The sequence below is a fragment of the Protopterus annectens genome, chromosome 1.part1 (genome assembly GCF_019279795.1).
Source record: "Protopterus annectens isolate FY-2018-M chromosome 1.part1, PAN1.0, whole genome shotgun sequence".
Classification (NCBI taxonomy): domain Eukaryota; kingdom Metazoa; phylum Chordata; order Ceratodontiformes; family Protopteridae; genus Protopterus; species Protopterus annectens.
Genome location: NC_056726.1, coordinates 1,883,645,243 through 1,883,664,175, shown reverse-complemented (window position 1 = coordinate 1,883,664,175; position 18,933 = coordinate 1,883,645,243). Strand labels below are relative to the sequence as shown.

Sequence of the window (18,933 nt, the reverse complement as noted above, 5' to 3'; positions counted from 1 at the left end):
TCTTTTAATGTGTGTAGTCCCATGTTATATATTTAAAAGTAGTGACTTAAAAAAGATGTCTAAACCTAGTGCTGTCTTTAAGTTAGTGTCCGTAAAAAAATAAGGTTGTGTGGTATCTGCCTCCACATTGGAAATTCCCACACAGCTAATTGAGTACATGTTCTTTCAACATAAAAAGTCTGTTGATGAAGAGGTGGAACATTGTAGTTAGTATGCCAAGCTTTAGTAAGCTGTGCTTTTATCTCATCAAATTACCTTTTTGTGTAGCTGAAGGAGTAATGCATCCATGTAAAAACAGAACGTAAAGATTCAAGGCAACAGGGAAGGCTGTCTGTTGTTCTGCATAAATGACACCGCTATTTAGGATAAACTCCTTGCACTAACATTAGAATAAACAATAACTACTATGAGTGATGTTCCTTGTGGCTTCATTAACTATGAAGTTCAGATGCAGACAGCAGAAACTGTTGCAAAGCTTAGTTTTGCAAAATTAATAAAAATAAATTATCAAGCAAACAATACATAACTGAATTAATAATGAATATGCTTCATTAAATTGCTAAAGCAAAAACAACTGTACAGAACCTACAGTGAAACATTGTCCTGTGCATCTGTACTGAAGCAGACTGAAAGTGAGCTGTAATATAACTTGATAGTACTTTATCCATTCCATGCAGAAAACCAAAGAACATTATTACAGTTGTGCATCTGTACAGAAAGAAAAATAAACCCAAAACCTCATCCTTTGGAAGGAATAGAAGCAGCTATATTAAAAAAAAAAAAAAAAAGCTGACAAATTGAATTGAATGTATAAGGGGTTCTGGTACTGTGGGAGATAGAAACTTAGTGACAAGTGGCTGTGTCACTTCTCAGGGAAACTCTTTCCTAAAATCCAAAGTTCCAGACATTACATCCCCTCCATCCCCATATATTTCTTACTATTTGCAAGCTGCATTGTGGATTGCACTGTTTTTATGCATAATACATCTTAGACCATATACGTCAAGCAGCTTGACTGTATTGCATTTTTAGTTGCATTACTTCCCTGTTGAATTGCAGTCCCTTTGTCTCAATTTTAAAATATGCATCTAGCACCTAGAAGTTTCACCTGATTATTGTTTTATTTAATGTAAATTAAAGTTGCATTTTGTAATTAGAGTCAGGGTAATACAGGTAAACAGTATGTGTGCAGTATACTGGTGTTAATGAAGACTGCAGCTGTTTACTTAAACCTGTGTTGGTTAGCTTTTGCAGCATCAGTTTGTGTAGGACTTGTCCAACTACTGCGTTGTCAAGTGTTGAGGCATTTTAGTGTCAAAAAAAGTTTTCATATCAGCAAGGCGTACATAGTAAAATGTTATTTTGGAGTAAGTAGTTTTGAATGTGAAAATGCTGTGTACTTTATAATTAGTAGAGAAGCTAGTTTCATCCTTCAACAAGTGTTTTTTTGAGCACTGTCTTTGCTGTTGTCTTAATATTTTGTTGCCTGTTACTTTTTTACATTAGTTACAGTAGTGTTTCAAATTAAAATATTTTTTTCTTTTTGGGGGTTGGGCTGGTAACAGACGAGTCTCTGCTGAAACACTTTTATCTCCTTACCGTGTACCACACTGAATAATCCCTTCCCTAGCAGGTTACCCTTCAGTTTCCAACTTATTAGTATGCTGAACATGGAGTATTTTGAGCTACTTGATTCACCTGTTCATTGTAGTGAAACAAAATGCCTAAAAAATGAGCATTGCATGTGTATTTTTTGTGTGTGTGTCCACACACGCACTATATTATGGAATAACAAATGTGTACGATACTTGATTATTTCTTTATTTCATCCCCTAGGAACTACTCACAGATAGGTTAGACCAAAAGATGGAACAGAGCATTTTGGAAGATGGCACCTCCTGCACACCAAGCCAGGACTTTGATATGATGAGTGCCTTTGAATGGAAAGATGGAATAGCTACACTCCCGGGTAGTGATATACGGGTAAGAAGCCAACAAGGACTCTCGTATGTTTTTTGTGATGGTTTTATTAGCAGCGTACCTTCAAAGTTGTGTAGCTTAATAAAGCTTCTGAGCCCCCCAATCCTTTCTGTGTTGGAGGGAAGCCTTCTAGCTTATCAGTGGGAGTGGTAAGCATTAAGTAACCTGTCATAAGGAGTGGTTCTGGCACAGAATTTGTAATTATTGGCCGTTTGGGCAATCTTCCATCTCTCAACTTTCTGATTTGAAAGCCTGCATTTGCACTTGTTTCTGTCTTGTAATTCGTCTAGTGCAGATACAGATTCTTAGTTTTAGCACTTAAATTTGCTTATTCATACTCAGCACTTGTTCAGAACTTGTAAGCAATAAATAAGCTACTAATTACTATAGCACTCCGTCTTCCACATTACCTAAAGGAAAACGGTTTTTGTACTTACTTTTCTCACTGACATTGAGAAAAACAGCTCTTGTACTCACTTTTTTTTTTTATTTTTTATTTTTAACATTTGTTGACCGGGAATGTCCGACTAGGTTCCACAGAGCCTGTTTTCAGCGGAGACCCGGGGAGAAATGCTCCAGATGCATGTTTTTGGAATGTGGGAGGAAACTGGAGTGCCCGGAGGAAACCCACGTGAACACAGGGAGAACACGCAAACTCCACACAGAAGGCACCCCAGCCGAGAATCGAACCAGAGAACCTCTTGCTGTGAGGCGACAACGTTAACCGCTGCACCACTGTGCCGCCCTACACTTTCCTCACTTATCTAGAGGAAAATAGTTTTTTATTCAGGCATGTCCAAGGGTCAGCTCCCAGTGTTCTCCCCTGTCTATCTGATGAATCTGGGCATCTTGAGGCAATGTAGAAATTGCCTCATGTACACAGACAACCCTCTCCTCCTACCACCCAACACTACAACCTGTGAGAGATGCACTTATCTAGCCAAACTGGAGGTAAAGCTCTCTCCAACCAAGACTGAACTTGACAGTAAAGAGGAGAAGGTAAACATTTGCACCACACCACACTCATCACATAGTCTCACTACATCTACACCACCAAAATCCACACATAGAAACTTAAAAACATTCGCGGAGGCTCTCAGTAATAATCTGCCTAAGCAACAGAGACCTCCAAAGCAGAAACGCAAGCAACCTTCATCCCCCAACACAACCCAGATGACACATAGCCACAGATTCAGTGTGCCACTCAAACACAGCCAATAAGGCAAAACAACATACCCAACACACTAGTCATAGGTGACTCTATAGTCAGGCACACTGATGTCCCACTCACTAGGCTAAACAAGGAGAAGGTTACTGTCAGCTGCCTGTCTGGTGCCAGGATCCGCCATATAACTCACGCACTCAGGTCACTCCACAACAAGTACAAATATGACTCTGTCATTGTCCATGTTGGTGTGAATGACCTGAGACGTATCTCCCTGGACTACATGAAAAGAGACATGGAAGAGCTCTCCGACCTTGTAGCCCAAGCAAGTATGACCCTAGCCCTGAGTAGCATTCTGCCATCACCCAGAATGATACCGCAGTACAAGGACAAAATGATTGATTTCAACAATTGGCTAAGCTTCTGGTGTCATTCAAAGGGGATCCAGTATCTGTCTGCTTGGGATGACATGGTCGACAGACCACGATGCTTTGCTACAGATGGCCTGCACCTGTCACCCCTAGGATTCCGGATACTGGCTAAGGCTCTTGCTGCCCCTATAGTGCCTTTTTTTAGGCAGGGTTCAAGTAACAAATTCACCACCATAACAGGAACAGGCAAGCAAAAACTGAGGGTAATGCTACTCAATGCTAGAAGTCTAAATTTCAAAATGTACTCACTTGAGGCACTCCTTAAAATGGAGAACATTGATATATTTGCAGTGACTGAGACCTGGGCTCCAGAGAGCATCCCTGCACTACCAGGCTATAACTCATACCACACTTTTCGGCCATCTAACCTGGACCAAAACACCAAAGGTGGGGGGGGGGGTGTCCATATTCATTAAGGATATCCACACCTTCAAGCTAGTTACTCAGCATAATGCATCCGAGGTTATCCAAGTGCAACTAACTCTTGGCAAAACTGTAATCCAAATTGTAGCTTGCTACAGATCCCCCACCATGCCCCAGGATTCCCACTCCTCTTTTCTTGATGTACTGAAAAATATTAGGGTTCAACCAAACACTCTAATAATGGGCGACTTCAACTACACCACCATTAACTGGGAAAACTACTCATGTACTAACTCCTTAGCGCAACGCTTTCTGGAATTCATAAACTCCAATGCCCTAGATCAACTTATCCACACCCCCACCAGGGGCAACAATATCCTAGACCTTAGTCATTACCAACATGAGTGACCGGTGTTCCACACTTGAAGTCAACTCCTCATTGGTCCGATCCAACCATAAGCTAATCATCCTTGATATCCACATCCCACCCGCACCCCCCATTAAGGAAACCACAGTAAGAAATTTCTCCAAAGCCAACTTTATGCTTCTTAAGACAGAAGTAGTGAACTTCATGACACCCATGCAGATGGACAATACAGTTACAACTGCTGAATCCTACACAAATGCGCTCTATAAGCACCTACATGAGTGCATGGATCGTGCTATCCCAAACAGAACCAAGACGCTATCTGCCAAAAAAAGAAAGCCAATCTGGTGGTCCCCTGCCATAAACAAACTGTACAACAGAAGGAAAAAACTGTTGCAAAAGAGAGTAAAATCCCATGAGTGGAGGAGCTCCCTGGTCAGCCTCAGTAAGAAGCTGAGATCCCTTATAAGATCCTCCAAAGCTAGCTACGAAAATAAAATTGCCACTAATTCCAAGGACAACCACAAAGCATTCTATAGCTATGTCAAGAATCTCAATGGCAACACCCAGATCTGCTCTGAGTTACAGCACAAAGGCATGAAAATTACAGAACCAACTGATATTGCCAACATCCTGGCAGATAGGTTCAGTGCTAACTTTACCCCCCCCCCCCCCCCTAAAGGGCCCATATCTGTACAGGAAGAATGCAGAGTCCCTGTAATCACAACTATGCAGGTGAAAGCTGCACTCTCTAAAGCCCAAAACACAGCATCCATGGGGACCGTACAACATCCCAGGCTGTGTTTTACACGAACTTCAGAATGAACTGGCTCCCCACTTAAGCACCATGTTCAATAATAGCCTCGCATCAGGCTTTGTGCCCACTGAATGGTGCACAGCAACAGTTATCCCACTCCATAAAGGGGGAGCCACCACTGATACCGGGAACTATAGACCTATTAGCCTGACGAGCCTGGTCTGCAAAGCCGTGGAACGTATCATCATCAAACTCTGGATCCCACCCAGTTCGGGTTTGTGAAAGGCAGATCATGCCTCCTGAACCTGATCGACTTCTTTGAGGCAGTCACCAAAGCAGTAGATGAGGGTAAAGTGGTTCACACAGCCTATCTTGACCTCGCTAAAGCTTTTGACACCATCCCCCATTCTGGAATTATAGCTAAACTCAATAACCTAGGCATAAATCCCTACGTCACAAGATGGATTGCCAACTGACTCACTGACAGAACTGACACTGTAAAAGTTGCAGACTCCAAATCTGACCTCAAACCAGTGACAAGTGGAGTACCACAGGGTTCCGTCCTGGGACCGCTCCTGTTTGGTATCTACTTCTCTGAAGTACAGGCTAACACAGAAGGCCTCTGGCTAACTAAGTTCGCTGATGACTGCAAACTAGGAGCCATAGTCAAGTCCCCAAATGATGTGAACATCCTACAGAAGGGCCTCTCTGAGACAGATGCCTGGTGTCAGAGCCATGGCCTCAAGCTCGATGCCAAAAAGTGCAGTGTCATCCCCTTTGGTAAAAACTCTGTACCCATGAACTAACCACATAGGCAGCAATCTACTTAGCACTGAATGCGTAATAAGAGACCTTGGGACCCAGGTGGACAGTAGTCTCTCCTTTGATAGTCACATCGCCACAGTAGTCAGGAAGTCCTTCTACGTGGCACACTTCAACATAAAAAGGTTCTCATCCAGGAAAAAATAGGTCATAGTTACTCTCTACTCATCACTCATTAGACCCATTATAGAGTACAATGCCCCTTTTGGAATGTACCTCACAAGACATCTGCAGCAGCTGGAAAGGCCACAGAAGTACCTCACAAAGAGGATTACTGGACTCGAACAAATGCCCTACACTGACCACCTCAAAAAAACCCCAGCTTTACTCCGTAGCATATCGCCTACTCAGAGGTGATCTCTGCCTAACATATAAAGCTATGTCAATCCCAGAGCTGTTGGACATGCTACACCTAAAGAAATCCCAATCCCTCCGAGCTACACGCTCTAGGGACCTAAACCTTGTCACCACAATAAACAGGACATGCTGGAAGGATAGATTCCTATCCCAGAGACTCCCCATACTCTGGAACAGGCTACCCATCTATGTCAAGCAAAGTTCTTCATTAGCACTCTTCAAGAAAAATCTTGATGAGTGGATGGGAAATAGGAAATACACCCCGGGGATCACTTCTGTGTCTCTGCTCGTCAGTGCCACAGGAAAATAACTTTCTTGGGTGGCGTAAGCCAGGGAACCTTGTTGGCTAGGCTTGCGTAGGCCCTTGGGCTGATAGCCTAGTACCTATCTATGAACCTATAAAGTAATTTATTACAAAAATCTTAACCACATGAAGTTAAACATTATAATTGAACTATAACACACTTGTAAAAAAAATCACAGTTCAGTATTTATAGAAATGCTCAAACGACTGTGAAGAGTGATATGTATGCTGCTGTATCAGGTTTATGGTATATTAAATACCTATCTCTTTGCTGTGAAGAGAGAACTGTCCACATGCTCCTAGTTTGGTTATCAGGTTAGGCGTGCTATTTCTTGTGGCTCTTTAGGTTTGAAGAGATTGTATTGAGTTTATACCTCTCGACCGTGCCGAATTGCTCAGTTTTACCGAGTTTTGGGGTTCAAATGAAGGGGTGCCACGATTCCCGAGTGGCACCCATACCTCTCAACCGTGCCGAATTGCTCGGTTTTTACCGAGTTTTGGGGTTCAAATGAAGGGGTGCTACGATTCCTGAGTGGCACCCCTTCAGTTCTGATTTTCTCTTTTGTTTTTAATTTTTCTCGGCTGTTAGAGCTGACGTCATTGCATACGTGATGACGTCAGCTCCCCCAGGGTTACCAGCCTGCACGATGATGTCAGTTCACTCTCCCAGCCTGTCGGAATTGAGCTCAAGGAGCTCACGCATTTCCGGCCTGTTTGAAATGTGAGCAGGAACCTGGAACGGCAACAAACAGTTGCTGAAGAGCTGTGCGAGCGAGCCAACTAGTTATTCTTGCATCAGTATACTTGTCTCTAGCAGACACTTTTAACAACAGCGGTAATGAGGATCTTGAGACTGCTTCTAGCGCGCCTTTTGGTGGTTGCTGCGTGGGGTCCATTGGTAAGTTTTACCTGTTGCTGTGAAGAGGTGGTGGAAGGGAACTTGTCTGTACTATTCCTGAAGTTTGGTTTGTAGCTGGCTGGGCGCTTAGGGAAAACACGCGGGGCGGCCGGGCGGGGGGTGTACTAACCCCAAGATTGCCTTCAATGCAAATGTAGGAACCCCCTTGCTGATTAGATATAATCTCGGACGACCATCGGCAGATTAACATTTTTGATTGTTGAGACAGAACAAGGGTTTTCTGTAACAGCTTCAAAACATCTGTTTATTGTTGCTGTATACATTTTATTCTATATGGTACTAGTGTATTTGCATGTCTGTCTGTGTGCATATTACAGTATTTATGCATGTGACATGCATGCCCTACGCCAAGTGTAGACAGCATTTACTGTTTAACAACCTGTTTAACTATTTTGTTTTGTTGAGGTAAGAATTGACGGCATTCCTTTATGCACAGAGATTGTATTTTTTTGGCCTGTGATGGGTTTGTTACATATATGAATTATCCAATGTTTTCTGTAGGCCAAGTGGTACTGTTCTCTTGTAACAGTTTTACACTTGTAGTTCTTTGAGTCTGAACAGAATTGAGGCACAAATTGGAAAAGTTAACTGGACTGAGCAGTAATTTTTGTGGTAGATGAAAGTGATGCTGTTCTGTGCTTTTGTTGACATGGGTTTGCCTATTATTTTATGTAGCCTTTTTAGGATTGGTGCAGAATGTAAGGTAACAACTACACTGTTTATCATTTGGCATGGATGGATCTGGGGAATGGGCACATAGCTTTGCCATGTTCTGCTTATACTAGGTTATGTATTGTGCTATACTGGCAGAAAACCTTCTCTGCATTTTCATACCTCTCAACTTTTTTGTGCTAGAAATCTGGACAAGCTAAAGACTCAAAGCTGGGAGCAAAGGTTAAATGTTGCTCTTAATAAACTTTAGAAAAGTTGAGAATAACATGCTTTGGTTTAGACTGTATTCTCTGGTGGATATAAAGTCTGAAACTCAATTCTGTTAAGATTTACCAGAAAAGAACAAATTTTATGATGGGAAGACCAAAAATATGATGAAAGAAATCTGGGGTATTTTTTATGCCTTGTAATGCACAGAGATCTAAAAATTACATCTGTGTAGAATTCAATAAAGAGATTTTCTGAAGGGTTAGAAACCTTTGTTCACCATTTGAGGTCATTGGTTAGGCTTTTATTTTTTTTAATACTGGAGTATTCTATTTGGAATGCTTAATTAAGTGTTCCAAACTGTTAGTTGTACTTCATTAGTGTATTGCAGTTGAGAGTTGTGCATTGTTCACTTCCTCTTACATTGTCTGTCAGAGTTTCTGCTCAAGTAACCCAGTCTCAGGCTTGACTGTTAAGATGTAATTGGAATCGTCATGCAGCTAGTTGTGCTTGATTGGTTTGTCTGTGTTTTCTGTTGCTGTAAGATAACTAACTTGCACAGTTATACCATTATCAGTAATGACCCATGACCTAGGCTGGCTGGAAAGTTTTTTTGCAGTGTTAAAATGCTCGAGCATTAATGGTATATGGTATTCATTCAAAAAATCTAACCCCAGCTGTTATCAAAGTAACTTCCAGCTTATTAGCAACAAAGAACTTCTATCCTTTGTGCTTCCCTGTTTGCCAGTGCTTCCTGAATTAAACTGCTGTTTCCTGTTCTTTATATTCATGACCACATCTGGGAAGTTTGCTCACATTCACAGACCCACAGCTTAATAATCTAGCATAGTTGCAATAATATTACATAAGGCTTTAGTAATTGCTTTTCGGATTGACAAACTGCCCTTAAGTAGTTTAAACCATGATGTTGATTATGGATGGATGGATTATATAAAGATGTTGTTGCACTGTTTTTTTTGTTTCCTCTATTGTAACTCTAGTGGTAAAGAAATCTGTATTATTGTACAGCTGATTACAAGTGGTGTTTTTAGCTGTTGTGTGGTTTCCCTGCAAATCATAATATTTTTATCTATTTAATTCTGTTTTTCTCTGTTCTTTTAAGGCTACAGTTCATTATGACAGCATAACAACTTGCACTTTCAAAAAAATGGCCTGGACATTTCTGAATATATCTGATTGCGGTTTTCATTACTTAAGGATGGTTTTACCTCTGTGAATGAATAATTCATATACATTTGTCTGTAAAGACACAAGTGTATAGTAATATGCTTTGCAGATATACATGTAAAGCTGTGTACATTGTTAGCCTCAGTTTTGTTTTTTCCTTCATTGCCATTTTGAGTTTGCTTTTTACTATGTGCTGTACTTGTATATTAGAAGGGTTGTGAAAGGTCCTCCGATAGTGTTATTATGTGCAAAGTAATGCAGGCCAATACATGAAGCTCACCTGAAATTTAACTGGCCTTTCAGGTTAAAATGCATTGCGTCATTAGTAGCTAAAAGTCGAGAGTGTTTGCATTTGGTGCACTGGCCAAATGGATTTTCTTTGGATGTGGTGTGAGTGGGTTTCAATGCTGTTTCAATGAATGTGAGTTTCAAGGGCAGACAAGTTTTAATGCCAACTATTTTCATTGTGAGACAATATTGCTTTTACTAGATGTCTAGTAGTGTTTTTGCATTGTTGTGCAGTCAGTGCTGTAAAAATAAAATCCAAATAATCATTGTAGAAGTAAAGCAGTATGCACACCGGTGTTTATGGTAATTGGGGTGAAATAGTCAGGTAATGGGACATTGGAATGGCTGTAGGGGGACTCTGGCACCCATATTTTGGTTGCCCGTTCTTCAGTTATGTTTGAAAGTTGGTATCCCATAATTCCAATGGAATGGGTGGGGTTACATAATTATGTATGTAAATTAGATGTTAATCAGTGTACAGATTTGTACCAATTTTTCAAGGGCCTTGTCCAGATTTTTGATGTTGCCAGGTTGAGAGGTGTGATTGAGTTAAGTAAGTAGAAATATTTGGTTGAAGTGGCTAATGTAGTCTAGTGGTAGATATTTAACTGGTTCCAATTACATTGTTTCAGAATGATGAAAGTATTTTTTTTGAAAAGATTTTTAATCCTACCCAGTTATAGGCTGATTTTTTTTTTAATTTTGTTTTGCTTCCAAATCCGTATGTCGGCTGGTCACATAAAGAGTGTTGGGCACAAGTGTTGCTGGTGTTGAAGACCATCCTTTCTTTGCCATATTTTTTTTCCAGTTCTAGTAGGCTCATTAATTAGTTGGGAAATTGTATAAGTTCATTTGTTATTGTTGGTGTCTGGCTTGTTGTTTGGGAATGATGTCAGTCTGTTTTGCCTTTTCCAGGTACTTTTGTATTTTCCTTAATGTATGATGTTGTCCAGAATAAGATATCCTGTAGATTATCAATGTTTTGTGTGACTTCATTAAGAGGAATTTTGAGAGCAACTACATGTAGTTGTGTGGATGAGTTCACATTTAGGTCAGCTAACTGTATTTTTACTTTACCAAAGGTTGGTATAGTCATCTGAAAGTTGCTTGGCTATGTTTGTTTGAATAGAATGTACAGATTCAGTCTGCTGTCTTTTGTGCTGTCCTGTTCTGAGGGTATAATAGGCAGGATGTGATAAATCTTTTCCTGAATAGAGGGATGTTAAGTTGTCAATCTCGCCTTCATTCTTGCTTGATGGGTTCGGAGCCGATCCTCGGCTCCGACTCGGCACTTGCTAAGCTCGAGAGTCACTTTTACCAGCTCGAGGCAGCCCCATATCCCATGATGCAAGGCGGTAAGTACCCAGATCTCGTTTGCCACTTCGCTGATGAGGTCCTCCTTTTACCAGCTCCTGGTAAGTGATTTGCTACTTTGCTATTTTAGCCCCTTTTAACAAAAAAACCCTTAATTGTTAGTTTTAAACACTTTCTGACAGAAAATTCTCTGTCTCTTCTTATTTTTTTAGTCAGACTTTCACCCAACCCATCCCCCCCCCCCTGTTAGGGTGTGTGTGTGTGTTTACTAGTTATACTTTTTGGTATATTTAATTTAATTTCTTTGACTGGTGTGTGTGTCAGTGTGTTTTTACACCATGTCTAAAGAAAGGGTCTCAGGCTTTAAGAAGTGTGACTCGTGCTGTCAGAAAATGTCTCTGACAGACGGTCACACTTCTTGCCTGTACTGTCTGGGACCCCTTCACCTGCAGGACTCCTGTGCTATATGTCATTCTTTCAGCCAGAGAGTCCTGCAGGAAAGAAGAAATAAGCTGATTTTGAGGGGCCTTCTTAAGCCGGAGGGCTCTCCGGCTAAGTCGGCTCCATCCAAGACTTCTAAGTCTTCCAAGGCCCAGGCTTCTGTGTCCAAGCCTGCGGCCTCGGCTCCGACTCATTCAGAGTCGAGATCGGCTCCGGCTGGAGCCGATTCTGGGTTAACTAAACCTTCGGCACCGATGGCTATCGGTGCCGGTTCTGGTTCGACCACTTCGGTGTCGGCTCCGATCGGTTCCGACCACCATGTGGCTCAGGCATCGGTGTCGGCTCCGATCGGCTCCGACACCGTTACTTTTTTGGCTGTATCGGCTCCGGCTGGAGCCGATGCATCAAGCTACCTGTCGGCTCCGATAAGTTGTCGGCTCCGACAGGTTCAATAGTTTCATCGGTTCCGATGGCTCCTTCGAGGAAGAGGTCTAGGTCTCCTTCCTTGGAGCCGATACTTCGGCTCCGGCTTCACCTCTCCTCTCGGAACGGAGCCATCGGAGCCGATCTTCAAGGTCATCCAGGCTTTCTGACCATGATTTAGAGAGAGTGGTCAGTAGATTACTTAAGTCACAGGCACTGGCCCAAATGTTACATAGCCCGTCTCAACAGACGGCTATTGGTCCACACCCCATTGCAGTTCCTCCTTCAACTCTACCCCAGAGCTTGGAGTTGGAGTCTTCGAATGGTTACTGCTACGGCTGAGGGACAGATACCCCTTCTGTTCCTTCAGCCTCTACTCTTATCTCCTCTTCGAGACCTTCCTTAGAGGGATTCGTGGCCGGGCTTCCATGGTCTCCTCCGAGGGGTGAGTGGCATCGGACCCTTGTCCAACCCGCTCTTCCCTTGGAGCCTCGGCCTTGGTGAGCTCTGCTCCGACATCTGCCTCGGAGACTTCCCTTTCGGTGGTCCCTGGAGTTCCTACCTCTTCGGAACGGGTTCTCTCGGACCTTCCTGGGAGGGGAGCATTCGAGGTGATGAAGAGTGTGCTGGCCACGGGTATCAGCCAGCAGTCTGTTCCCTTAGCTCCTCCCTCTATAGTGCCTGTTGACATCTCTGCCACTTCTCTTGCTACAGGACCCAGAGATCCTCCGCCTCAGGTTTCCCCATTGGGAATATCCCCCTCTTCCGAGGATTCTCCTGATGTTTCGGGGGATCCTAGGAAGAGGACCTGTAAGAGGAAACATGTAGACTCCCCCGAGTCTATCACTTCAGATACTGACTTAGATGAGTCAGAGGGATCCCCAAGATCCCCCTCTGAGGATGTCTCCTTCTCGGACATCCTAGAACTCCTTAGACAGAGGGGAAACTGGCCCACCAATAATCCCTCTGAGGATGAGTCAGTATACCTAGAGGCGTTTGGATCTCGGCCCTCCACCTCCTGGGTGTCTCCGCCTTACGACCCCTTATGCAGGTTATTGCCCGAAGGCGTGGGCTGCTCCTGACTCTGTAGAGCCAGTCCCTAGGAGGCCTTCAAAATTTATTACTGCCCCGTGTGATAAGCAATTCCTCACTAAGGGTGTCCCCGCTGATGCCATGGTGGTGGCTGCTGCCACCAAGAAGGAACTTGCAGATCCTTCCGTGCACTGGCCCATCCTCCTAATAAGGACTCTAGGACCATGGATAGGTACGGTAAGCGGATGTTTTCCTCAGCGACCTTTGCTATGCGTTCGCTGAATTACCTATGTCACTTCACCAGACTCCAAAGGGATATCCTTAAGGAGCTAGGTGATGTTGTACAGGATCCTACAGCTGCAGAGGCTCAGGAAAAAATTGCTTTGCAGCTAGGAACCCTTAATTCCATTGCTAACTCCTCCATGCGGCTAATATCATATGCTGCTGATGGAGCGAGTAGGGCCGCAGGTACAGGTGGGGCTCTTAGACGCCAAGCCTGGATGCGGCTATGTGACTTTGCAGATCCCTTTAAGGCATCTTTCACAAATTCTCCCTTTGATGGGTCAGCCTTGTTTGGCCCTCAAGTGAAGGAAACTTTGACCAGGTGTGAGCAGGACGGCAAGACTCTTTCTGTCAGGAGTCCGCTTTTCCACCCCTTCTAGACCTTACCCCAAAGGACAGAAAGGTGGCAAAATGTGGTTCCAAATCCCAAGGAGTCACGCCGATTCACGTGGTCAGTTTACCCCTAGAGGCAGAGGGGTAACAACAACAGACGCTCTAGAGGCAGAGGGGTCCAAAAACCAGGGAAACAGAGAGCCTCTCTCTGACAAGCCCTTTCAGCATCCCTGAGATGTTGCCCGGCTGTCCCTCCTTGGAGGCAGTCGGGGAAGATTATCACTGTACCCAGAAGCCTGGCACTCCCTCACTCAAGACAGATGGGTACAGTCGATCATATCCAAGGGTTACATAATTCCTTTCGAGGAAAGTCCTTTCTACCCTCAAATTCCCTTCCAGATGTACCACCCGGTCTAAGGGAAATTGCAGAGTTAGAAGTCTCAAAACTACTGCAAAAGAGCCATTCAGCCAGTTACAACAGACCATTCAGAGCCCGGAATCTACTCAAGGTTCTTTTGGTCCCCAAAAGACGGGAGACTGGAGACCAATATTGATCTCAGCAGACTCAACAAGTCTGTGAGGAAGACAAGATTCGAATGGTCACTCTTCAGTCAATTCTGCCCTTCTTACAGAAGGACAACTGGATGTGCTCAATAGATCTTCAGGATGCGTACTATCACATCAAAATTCACAGACGCTCCAGGAGATTTCTCCGCTTTCGGCTGGGGTCCAGTCATTTCCAGTTCAGAGCCCTGCCCTTTGGTCTCACTACAGCCCCCAGAGTGTTCACCAAATGCATGGCAGTGGTCACGGCTCACCTGAGACGTCAAGGATTCCAGGTGTTTCCGTATCTCGACGACTGGCTCCTTTCAGCCACCACCAGGCATCATCTTATTCAAGCCAGGGATTACACAATAAAGCTTTGTACTCTTTTGGGCATCTCGATCAACTTCGAAAAGTCATCCTTATCGCCCTGCCAGTCTATTACTTTCATAGGCGCAAACTTAAACACTGTTCGGATGTCAGCTACCCTTACAGATCAAAGAGTTTCAGACATTCAATGTCATGTCAGGATCATTCTAGCCAACAAGAAAGTACAGGCCAGAATGGTTCTAAAGGTATTAGGCCTCATGGCTGCGGCCATTACTCTTCTTCCCCTGGCTCGCTTCTACATGCGCCTTCTTCAGTGGATGCTGTTCACATAGTGGTCGTACCAACAACTTCCAATGCGTCACCAGATTCTGGTGACACAGACTTGCAAAGATCATCTTGCTTGGTGGATCACATCTCCCCAGGTTCACCAAGGCAGACACTTTGTACCCCCATCCCCGGTAGCCACTGTCACCACGGATGCCTCCCTGATCGGGTGGGGGGGGGTCATTATCAGGGCAGGATGGTTCATGGGACGTGGCAGCCGTTCGAGTACCACCTGCATATAAATGTCCTGGAGATGAGAGCAGTGCTTTTAACGTTGCAAGCCCTCAACGACTTTCTTCCCGTAGAGACAATTGCAGTCCACACAGACAACATGTCTGTAGTTTGGTATATCAACAAACAGGGCGGAACCAAGTCCTACCCCTTGTGTCGAGAAGCGCTCAGACTATGGCAATGGGCAATCTCCTCTCATCGGTTTCTGGTGGCAACGCATATCCCTGGGAAAACCAACATTGTAGCGGACAGATTGAGCAGAGCTATTCTCATGCCTCACGAGTGGTCTCTCAAGCAATCTATAGCGGAAGAGATTTTTCTGGAATGGGGTCGTCCATGTTGCGATCTTTTTGCTACTCCCCAAAACAGCAAATGCCCAGACTTCTCTCTCTTCCCTCTTCCAGGCCATCCCCCCAGAGACGCTCTGACCCAGGATTGGCCCCAGGGACTTCTTTATGCCTTTCCTCCTTTTCCTCTGATCCCTCAAGTTATCCAGAAAGCAACCGTTTTGAGAGCCAAATTGATTCTCATTGCTCCTTACTGGCCTCGACAAGTTTGGTTCCCGTTCCTCCTTTGTCACCTTTTGGTGCAGCCGTGGCATCTGGACCCAGTGCCAGATCTTCTGATTCACCAATCCGGTCAGCTGCACCGGTCTATCCCTTCTCTCAACCTCACAGCATGGTTGCTCCACTTCCTTCCTTAGCCAGGCTTCCTTTGATCTCTAACCCTGTTAGAGACATCATAGTAGCTTCTTTAAAATCCTCTACCAGGAGGATTTATGCAAGCAAATGGAAACGTTTCTCTTATTGGGCTAATGCCAAGAATATTGATCCTTTCACTGCCCCTGTTCAGGCAGTCCTGGACTTCTTAGCAGAGATTTTTCATGCAGGCTCCTCTTCTTCCACAGTCAGAGTTCAATTGGCTGCTATCTCGAACTTTCATGTCGGGATCGCAGATCACAATATCATGTCCCATAGGTTTTGTAAAGCCTTCTTGAAAGGAATTTTCCTGCTAAAGCCTCCAATCAGGAATCCTCCTCCTCAATGGGATCTAAATTTAGTGCTGACATCCTTGATTCTTCCCCCCTTCGAGCCAGCTGTTTCCTGCTCTCTAAAATTTCTTTCTTGGAAAACTTTATTCCTAGTAGCTATTACATCAGCCAGGAGGGTGTCTGAACTTCAAGCTCTTTCGGTTCGACCCCCCTACTTGGTTTTTTACAAGGACAGAGTATCATTGAGAACTAATCCGACCTTTTTGCCTAAGGTCACCTCAAAGGCTAATTTGAATCAATCCATTGAACTCCCTGTATTTTTTCCAAACTATTCAAACAGATCGAATCAAAAATTACATTATCTTGATGTCCACCGCCAACTCAGATATTATTTGGACAGAACTAAACAATTCAGGAAATCCGATCAACTCTTTGTTTCCTATGCAGATAACAGGAAAGGCCTTCCTGTTTCTAAAGTGACCTTATCTAGATGGCTGTCTTCTGTCATCTCTGAAATTTATCTGCTCAGGGGAAAACAGCTGTGCTCAAAACCTAAAGCACATTCAACTAGGAGCTTAGCTACTTCTACAGCCTTTCAAGCTAGACTTCCTTTAGACACTATTTGTGCAGCGGCCACTTGGGCCACTCCTCATACTTTTGTTTCCCATTACAAATTGGACTTGGCCTCCAGGGACAGAGCCAGTTTTGGCTCTACAGTCCTCAAGAGTCTGTTCCATTGAGCCACCCAGGATAGAGGTGCTAGGGACGCGGTCCCATCAAGCAAGAATGAAGGCGAGATTGACAACTTAACATTAAGAAGTTATGTACCTACCATAACGTTCCATGTTAGTTGTCTTCTCTCACCTTCTTTCTTGCGACCCTCCCTCCTTCCCCCAGGCCTGGACAGACCTTTCTACAAGAGATTGTTATGCTGAAGACCATTCAGAACTGGTCCTTCCTGTAGGCTTTCTTTCTTTCTTTCTTCCTTTGGGAAGTATTTATGCTTGGTGCTATTGCCCTTTGTCATCAAACGAGATCTGGGTACTTACCGCCTTGCATCATGGGATATGGGGCTGCCTCGAGCTGGTAAAAGTGACTCTCGAGCTTAGCAAGTGCCGAGTCGGAGCCGAGGATCGGCTCCGAACCCATCAAGCAAGAAAGAAGGCGAGAGAAGACAACTAACATGGAACGTTATGGTAGGTACATAACTTCTTATTTTAGCCATATTTCAGTGATAGTTACGATATCAGGGGTGTAGTGTTCAGTTCAACTGTAGAGCTCACTCATCTTAGTACATGTATCTGTTGCACTAATATGGTACATTTTTAGACAATTTTGAGTTGAGTTTAGTGGGATTTGAATGATTTGTAAGCTTATGGTTGTGGCAGTTATATCTTGGGTTAGGTTGGATGTCTGCAGATAGTAGGATGTTTACTGGATTAAGAATAGCATGTGTAAATGTTTGCCAAATTCTGTATATAAATAGGGGTGTTTAGTTGATTTTTATGGCCTGGGCAAATATTTGTATAACATTATTTACTTTCATTTGTATGTGATTATTCTGAATTTGGGGCAGGTGTTTTATTTATTGTAAGTTAGGCATTTGGCTTATAGATGATTACTAGGCTAATGTCACAAGAGCCCTTACAAGCCTAGCCAATAATACCCAGGATATAACAGTATTATATCTGAATTTCCCAGATGTGGGATGGGATAGTATCGGGGTAGTAGTATTGAGTTTTCGAGCCCTGAGTCATTTTACAGACTGCCTTTGCCCGTAAGGGACATGGGCAGTAACTCTGGAGTGAATTTACGATCCCCCATCCATTTCTCCAAATTGTTTTTGCAGAGAGTGAGGGACGGGCTTTATTTTACAAAGATGGGAAGTTTATTCCTTAGATGAGGTAGCCTTTGGGATATGAATCTGTATCTCCAGCAAGTTCTGTTAGAGTCACAAATAAGGTTGAGATCCATGGAACGCGTAACCCTTGTATAATTTTTCTTGTGAATATGTGACAGTTTCATCATGGCTAGATCAGAGAATGCCTTGTAGGTTAGGCATAAGTCACCGCTTAATAAACAATATGAGATAGAGTAGAGGGATAAGGCCTTCAGTTGGTGTCTTACACTTTGTACTTTTTTAGTGCAAAGCCTCTAGGGCCACTCCATTTGGATTAAGTGCCTGGTTAGGTACATGCAGAAGGGAGCATTGTACTCGTATGGGCCTGGTGAGGGCCGAGTATAATGACAATATGACTTCCTGTGATCTTGATGCCATGCCTTTACTTGTAAATTGAGATGCACAGAAGGATTTCCTCACTACTGTAGCTAAATGGTCATTTACATTACTGTCTATCTGTGTTCCTAGGTCCCTTACCACAGGGTGTACTTTTAGGGTGTGCTATCAATATTATAATTTGCAGGGATATCTGATTTACCAAAGGGTATGATTACGCAATTTTTAGCATTTAGTCTCAGACCATGGTTTTAGCACTAGTCTTTTGTTATTTTTAAGCCTGTTTGTAAGATGTTAGTACGTTCCTCTGCAGTCTGGCCGTGGTTCTTGTTTTTTCAAGATGCCAACATCGTTTGGGGATTCAGTGATTTCTCCCAGCTTACATTTGTCAGAGATCTTGGTGAGCCAGAGGCCCCCAATGTTGGCCTTCACTTCAGAGAAGTATATACCAAACAGGAGGGATCCTAACACTGAGCTCTGTGGAACACCACTAGTAACAGTTTTCTTATCGGAGGTGGATTCACCTATCTGGACAACATGTGCCTGCCAGTGAGCCAGTTTGCTATCCATCTAATGATATAGGGGATTATGCGTAATTCATTAAGTTCATCTATGATCCTGAGTGAGTGGGGG

At 43.6% G+C, this 18,933-nt stretch overlaps 1 protein-coding gene across 1 annotated transcript in view; it reads left to right on the top strand.

Moving 5' to 3' along the window:
* The window catches only part of LOC122812929 (lethal(3)malignant brain tumor-like protein 4), a 2,410,392-nt gene that overhangs the window by 112,055 nt on the left and 2,279,404 nt on the right, over window positions 1–18,933 (top strand). Inside the window, exon 2 of the mRNA XM_044084994.1 lies at window positions 1,837–1,983. Within this exon, the coding sequence (XP_043940929.1) occupies window positions 1,867–1,983 (117 nt within the window). The 5' untranslated portion in view covers window positions 1,837–1,866. The remainder of the gene's footprint in view (window positions 1–1,836; window positions 1,984–18,933) is intronic.